Here is a 7887-nt window from a genome sequence, read left to right on the forward strand (position 1 = left end):
CCTTCAACTACATTCAGGCCAGGCTTCTCCCTGTGCCTCAGATACACCAGGCCCCTACCTCCCTCCCTCCCTCCTTGTCCGGAGGAGTTCCCCTCTCTCAATTCTACTAGCTTGTCAAGAGCAATCTTCAGTCCTCTCGCTTTCCTAAAGTGGTTGCTTGACTTCTGCAGCCAGATTTCTTGTTCAGTATTTTTCATCTGTTCCACACAACATTTCCCCAAATCTATATTATGTTGTTTATAGTTTCAAGTAATTTGTATTATCAATTGTAAATGCCAGGACATGTTGTCCAGGTAGGCAGCCCTCCTGCAGTGGCCCCCTCAGAGTGCCAAGCTCCCAGTACATAATCAATATTTGTTGCCTGATTGACAGGTGGCCCTTGGGTGAAGAATGGTGAATCTCCCCTTGAAGCTCCGTCAGCTCTTGAGTGCCTTGGGTACTAGAAGCTCTGTTTTTTCTTCCTCCCTCGCTGCTGATATTCTGCTAGAGATAAGTTTTTTTTTCCCAGGGGCCCAGGAAGCTGAGATTGGCAGCTTCTTGAACCCCTAGAGCAGCTTATTTCTATTGGCTGCTCCAGGCTAGTTGCACCATCCCTTTGTATCCGCAGGGCCTCCCCGACCCGGCACCACCACCCCCCACCCCACCCCCACCCCCCAGGAACCTCCCTTCTCTTTCTTACCTCCTTTTCCCCACTTCTCGTCAGGAATTTCTGCATAGGAACTCTAAACTTAGGGGCATTTGACCTCCCACATGAAGCTCTTTAGTGTTTAGAAACTTGGGAAGAGCCCAGAGGCCTTGGAGCAACTAGGAGGCTGAGGCTATGGACAGTCAGAAATCACTTCATGTGTTTCAGCCAGATGCTCTAGATAAGGAGAGCCTTTGCCTGGGAAAATATTCTTAAGTGGCCTCTTGCTCCAGGGCTCTCTAGCGAAGAACTCCTTGTCTCCCTGGGACCCTGCAGTAACAGCACTCCAACTACTCTGGCCACACTGTTTTGGGTTCCTTCAGGGAATCACACTTGTCCATCCAGCCTGAGCTCTTAGTAACTAAGAGCCACAGTTACTTCTGGCACTATGATTTCTAACCCCTCCCCACTCCCCCCTTCTTTTCCAACTTCTAACTCTGGGTCTACTGAGAAGGTTCATTCCCTTCCCTATACTCAGTACCCATGAGTGCCATTTGCTCATCCCCTCTTCTTTAGCCCTTGGAACTATTACCTCCTACAGCCTCCTACTTGGAGAGGTTGGCTCCCTAGAAGCCTACCGTTTTTACCTCTTGGAAGGAGGGCACCTGCTGGTTGCTCCCCAAGCCACCTAAATTAAGCCTTCTTGTTCTAAGTGAGTGCCGCCCCCTGGTGGGGTGGTGGTAACTTTGGCATATCACCAGGGAAGCCAGCTCAGGCTTGGGGGTAGGGAGTGAGGGGTGAGAGCCTTGCAGGCTCCAGACTCAGCCTGATTTGGCTTTGCCATCATTCCATGGCAGCGTGGATTAGCAGATAGAGCATATAATTTATAGTTAGACCTGAGTTCAAGTCCTCATTCTATCGATTTTGGCAAGTTTCCCAACCATTCTATACCTTAGTTTCCTAATACGTAACATGTGGAATCTCAGAACTGCTGTGAAGATTAAAATTTTTAACTACTTTATAAACGAAGAAAACCCAATATAAGTGTAAATTCTAAGGAGGGACTACACTCCCACAGCATAACTAACAACTCATGATTATTTCTTCTACCCTGGAAAATGAACCTAAGGGGAAAAAAAAAAAAAAAAACAGCTGTGCAGGCTGGGTCCAAGGAGGGGAGCTCTTTATGAGCTGCGACTGTGGCATGGCAGTCTACCCAGAAATAGTGCCAAGGGTCTCAGTCAGCTGTCTTGCTTTCTTTTCTGCCCAACCCCAAGGGATACTGCAGACTCAATCCCTCGATCTCTTATAGCTAGAAGAAGACCCTCTGCTCACTCAACCTCCCGTATTTCCTTGCACGCTGGTCTCATCACCTACTGGAGTACAAGGCGTCAGTAGGAGTTGAAGCTCCCTAACTTTGTGAGTCCCATATTTCTCAGGACAAGCTTTCGGAGCATCTAGTGCAATCCCTCCTCGCAGTTTCCTCATGGGAAGCCAAGGGAACCCCCAACCTTGTGTTCTAAAGTCAGAGCCCTATTTTTCTCCATGAATATTCCTCAACAGCAAATGAAAACTTCCCCCCACAACTTGGATAGCCCCTGACTAGGGAGAGTTTCTCAGCATTATATAGGGTAAACTGAGGCAGCCCCTCCTTTTTTTTTTTTCCCCTCAGTGCATCAGATCCACTTCCTTCCCACGGGGGTATCACTCTTTACCTTTTGCCACTTCATTCCATCTTCTTGGGTAGCAGAATCCTAGAACAGTACTTCTACCCTGAGGTACTGGGAGGCAAGCAGGGAGTCCAAGTAATCCCACAGGAATGGGAGAAAAGGTGTTGGGGTGGGAGGTGGGGGAGGAGGGAAGGCTAGGTTCCTGCAGGGAATCCACACAGTTCCCGCTGCACATAGGATAAAGACTTCTCTGTGGGGATAAATGTTTTGGGCAGCCCAAGCCAAAGTGCTGGGAGTGTTGAGCAGTGAGCAGAGAATTCAGTTTTCTCCAGGGCAAGGACAATGTCTTATTCATTGTGATCCTTCAGCATCAAGCACCTAGAAGCATATACTAGGTCCTAAGTAAACGGCTTGTCTAATTGACCGCGGAAGGTGGATCTCTGGGGTAGGGGTATCAAAGGGGAGGCAGAGTAGAAGTAAGGAGACCGGTGGGAACCAGGAGGAGATAGGTATTGAGGGGGATCATAGTTACCTTCCATCCTGCTGAGCTGTTGCTGTCACCCTTGTCCTTGAAGTAGGGCACCGTGCGGACCATCCACTCATAGATCTGGGCCAGTGTCAGTCGCTTCTCGGGGGCGCTTTCAATGGCCTGGCTGATGAGTTCTGCATATGACTGATTTCCCCAGGCATTCCGGCGGGAGCCTCCCTTCCGAGGACCTGTTACAGCCCCCAGGATCCCCGGCTGGGGACCCCCTGCCGAGTCTGGGAGCCTGGCGGGCAACAGGGTCGGCTGGGTGCGCCCGTCCGAGCGCCCCTCCGGGTGTACCTTCTCTCCCAGACCTGACTCCACCTCGGACGGCTCGGACGGCTCGGGAGCGAGCTCTGGTCGGGGAAGGGGCCAGGTGCAGGAGCGGGGACGGCTCTGGGGTTCGAAGTCGGGATCGAGGTCTACGACCGCGGCAGCCTCTCTGGCTGAATTCTCATTTACTGGATCCATACGTGAAGTTGGACCTCCGCCGCTCAACGTTCAGAGGAGCCTGCCACAGTCCCTAGCGATGCCTCCCCTCAGGGGGGAAGCAACGAGGGCCAGGGGGCACATTCCTGCCAGTCCTAAGAAAGTCTCGAACTTCCTCTCACCCCTGGATGCTTGATCCTAAGCTGTCCCTTGCACACAGTTCTCCGTTTCTTCTCTGCTACAGGCTGCAGCCTCGGAGCTCTTTCTGAGACACCACCTGTAACCTCCGCCTAGCGAAGGCACTTTTCTCCTAACCTCTCAGCTTCCTGCTCTTTTAAACCTGAGGCTCCGTATCCCCTCACAAATCTTTCTCCCATCACAGAACGCCTCTTTGGCCGCAGTTCCCTCCCCCTTTTAAGTTGCTGCCCCCCGGACACTCCTCCTGAATTTCCTCCACCCGGATCACTGCCCTCCCCCACGCCCCGCTCCCTCGCGTCACTTGCCCCTCCCCTGACTCCCTCTCCCCCCGCCTTTCCCCTCCCCCCCTCTTTATCGGGTCCAGGTCTCCGCGGCCCCAGCCTCTCAAATTCCCGCACCAATCCCCCTATCAAACCCCCCCCCCCCCGCCCCCCGGGTTTCCCTTTTGTTTTGCTCCAAGCAGCGGCCCCCGCCTGACGTCTCTGTTTACCACTCGCCAGGGCAGCCATCTGCGCACGCGCCTGAAGAGCGGATTGGGAAACCGAGTTCTCTAGTCGTGCCACCCTGGTCCGGCATGGGGACTACATCTCCCGTCCTACTTCGCGGTCAGCCCGATCAGGGTGGCAGGAGAGCGGCGTGGCAGGATATAGAGAGGGGGAACATTAATTATTATTATTAGAGGTGGTCTCGGACTTTTTCTTTTCGTTAAAAATCATTTTCCTCCTTCCCTCCCTTCCTCCCTTCTCCCTAGTGATTCAGGATCGCTAGATGAGCGTGTGGAGAGATGCTAGACCGTTCCCTCTTCCGTCAGAAGAGGGCAAAAAGGAAAAAAAAAATTGAGGTCTCTGCAAGAAGCAGAAAACCGAAAAGCAAGAAGCAAAGAACTAACGAGGAAATAGAGTTGTTTTAGTGTTGAGGAGTTGGTCAGAAGGCTTGGGGAACATAAACGACTGGTTAGCTGATCATAGTGTCTCCCCGACCGCCCTCCACTCGGCATACGCAGTTCCCACCAATAGTGCGGTTGCTGACCAATCGGTTTTCTCCACTGACTCTTCTGGCCTCTCCTCAAATATTGATATTCTCCAGGTTCCCATCCTCGGCGGCTTCACCTCTCATTCAACAGGTTCCAAACAGAACTGATTATCTGTTCCTGCGCCCACACCCCTATCCTCTGGATACTCTTATCTCTGAATTTGGTTAATGGTTGTCCTAATGTACCCGGTCTCCTAAGCTAGACTTACCCTTCGTCTTTTCATCTCCCTAACCTCCCACATCCAAATCCCAGTTCAAGATCTTATTTATCAGTGGATTAAATTGCAGTATCGCCTTAAGCCGACCTCCTACCATGAAGTTTTTCCCAACTGCTGTTTATGTTCTTTGCTGTCAACAAAATAACTTTTCTAAGAAACACTCCTGGTAATAACAACTAAAATTTATGGAGCACTTATTATGTACCAGGCGCTGTGCTGATTGCTTTATGTACATTAGCTCCTTTACTCCTCAAATCATCCCTGAGGTAGATACCCCTGTTTTACCCATTTTACAGACAAGGACACTAATGCTCAGAGATTTAGTGACTTGCCCACAGTCACACAGTTAGCAGGCAGGAGAACTGAGGTATCACTTATACATGATCTTAGCATTTCCCTGCTTAAAACTTCCTTTGATTTTCCCTATTCCCTATGTGATAAAGTTCAAACTCCTTAGCAAGGCATACAGGGCTCTTCAGATTCAGGCTACCTTTCCTGCTTTCTCTTTCATTGGGCACATTAAGTTCCAATCAGTCTGAGTTTTGCACTGTTTCCTGGAAATATCATACATACCCTTTTATACCTTTCCCTCCTCATCCTGGGATGTTTTCCTTCTCATTAGCCTTTCCCCAAGTCTCTTATTCTGGAAAACTCCTATTCAGCCTTCCTAGTCTCCCTCAGGTACAGTTAGTTCTCCCTTTTCTGGAAGCATTCCCAAGCATTTTGTGCAGGCTTATGTTATACAGCATAAACCGTATCGTACTGTAATTCCTTGCTTTTAGGTATCTCTTCCACTAAACTGTGAATTCCTTGAAGGCAGAGACAAGTTTTATGTATCTCTGTGACCCCACATAGTAGACATTCAATAAATGTTGGTCAAATGAATGAGATAAGGAATCAAATCACATTGCACTCATACATTTGAGAATGTTTTAATAAATGTATCATATTTATTTACCACCTGGCCATGTCCCATTTTTCCTTAGACAGAAAGTTCCTGCGGATAGGGACTGTAATGTAACTTATCTGTATAGTGCCTAGCATTACACCATTGGCAGTGTGGCTTGATACATGCACTGTGATGATTAGTCCTACCTCCCATCAAGGTTGTAGAGCCATACAACCCAGAATTTTTCAGAGGCCACAGCACATTGGACCTTCAAAGTGATATTAGTCTGCTCATGGTAACATAACCATTTGGTTCTACATATTTCCACCTTCTTTTACTCCAACATGCATTTGTCATGTAAAGGGTAAACAGAAGACAGTGTATTCACACCTGAGGTCCAGACTAGAGAGATAGGAGACAGTTGCTCACAATGACTGCAGACATTTCCTGTCTATGCCTGGGGTATTTGGTAAGGGCTGCACAAATAGTGAATTTGATAGAGGGGGGAGCCTTTTGGGCACTAGGTCACAAGGAGCTCTCTTCTACCTGAAACAGGTGTGTTGGCAGACCATACAGAGCTGCTGAGACAGGGAAATGGCAAGGTGGGGCAGGCACTTGTCCTGGCTTGAGTTATATCTTGCATTATCTCCCTTTGTGCATTTGTTTGAAAATGTCCATCTTTCCACCAACTCATGTCTATCACCTTAAATTTCAAATTCAAATCTCAAAACTTACATGCCTTGGAAACTTTCCCTAACTAACCCAACCCGACAGATCACTTAACAACTCTACACCTCCCAAGCCTCTATGAACTGTTTGTATTCTTTCATTTTGTGCTAGTGGTTATATGGCTCTTCATCTCATGAGGGCGTATTCTCTCCCCAGCTAGAGTACAAATTCTGCAATAAACCCACAAATGTTTATTGACTGTTAAGATGAGGGTATACCTTGAGACTCTGGACAGATAAAAATGACCATAAACCATCGGACCAGATGCTTTAGGAGGGTGAGCTGAAGGATCGATGGAATGGTAAGTGCACTGAGACTTTAAAGCATGCATCTAGAGAAGTCAGAGTTATGCACTTTATTACTGTTGCTGTGTTGGAATACACAGTAGTCAAGAAAGAAAGTTAACAAGGTAACCTTGGAAAATAGAAGAGACATCCTTCAGGATAGAAGATCAACACAGATGCAAGCTACTATATACAGGATAGATAAACAACAAGGACCTACTGCATAGCACAGGGAACCATATTTAATATCTTGTGATAAACCATAATGGAAAAGAATATGAAAAAAATAGATAGATTTATTCCCTCTTGACTGTCCAAGGGTTTGGCTCTCTTGCCTCTTTCACCGCTACCACCAACTCTTCTACCTGGATGCCACCCCCCAAGCCTGCTGCCAAACCGGCTTTATTCATCTGAATTGAGATAAACATTTCCTCACTTCTTCTTACCATACCCAGTTTTGGAAAAAAAACCCTCCTATCTAAGGTTTGCACAGGACTTTTGCTATTAACTATAGAGAAAGATGCAGGGGTTAACAAAAATAACAACGAGAAAGCTCAAAGAATCTCAGCTTGTCCCTGGTCTTCACGGACAAGTATGGAACATACATGTTTTTGTAACCCTCTTCCCTAAGTCCTTCTTTATGTGTTTCTGTGAAAGATTTCATGTTCTTCTCTTAGAAGCCAGCAACACCCTCCCAACCCTGTCGTTGTTTTTAAAAATCTTTTTAGTTAATAAACATTTCGTAAGAGCCTACATTTCCAGACACTAGGCTACGTGCTTTTGCATAAAGTACACCCCAGACTAAAATCCTAAGATTTAGCCCCAAGTAGATTTGAGTTGGCACTACTACTAAGATTGAGGCAGCTTTCAGTCCTTTCCAAACCCTAGAAGTCAGTCTGATGTAGTGAGAAGAGCTCTAGATTGAGTTGGGAGATTGAGTCCTCATTGTAGTTCTGTCACAAACTAGTTGAATAATGATAATAATTGCACTACTATTAATAAATAACATTTACTGAGTTTTAATTTTTTTTTCATTTATTTATTTGGCTGCATTGGCTCTTAGTTGTGGCAAGAGGGCTTAGTTGCCCTGAGGCATGTGAAATCTTAGTTCCCTGACCAGGGATCGAACCTTCACCCCCTGCACTGAAAGGCAAACTCTTAATCACTGGACCACCAGGGAAGTCCCTATTGAGTTTTTATTATGTATTAGGCACAGTGCTAAGTGCTTTACAAGGATTATCTGGTTTAATCCACAGAATAAGCATATAAATTAAATACCATTACTAT

General features: G+C 47.2%; 1 protein-coding gene across 1 annotated transcript in view; it reads right to left on the reverse strand.

Annotated features, from left to right (window-relative positions):
* FOXO4 (forkhead box O4) overlaps nt 1–3958 on the reverse strand; it is a 7553-nt gene extending 3595 nt beyond the window's left edge. Inside the window, exon 1 of the mRNA XM_040265732.1 lies at nt 2828–3958. Within this exon, the coding sequence (XP_040121666.1) occupies nt 2828–3292 (465 nt within the window). The 5' untranslated portion in view covers nt 3293–3958. The remainder of the gene's footprint in view (nt 1–2827) is intronic.
* Nucleotides 3959–7887: the final 3929 nt, after the last annotated feature.

The sequence above is a fragment of the Oryx dammah genome, unplaced genomic scaffold (assembly GCF_014754425.2).
Source record: "Oryx dammah isolate SB20612 unplaced genomic scaffold, SCBI_Odam_1.1 HiC_scaffold_23, whole genome shotgun sequence".
Lineage (NCBI taxonomy): Eukaryota > Metazoa > Chordata > Mammalia > Artiodactyla > Bovidae > Oryx > Oryx dammah.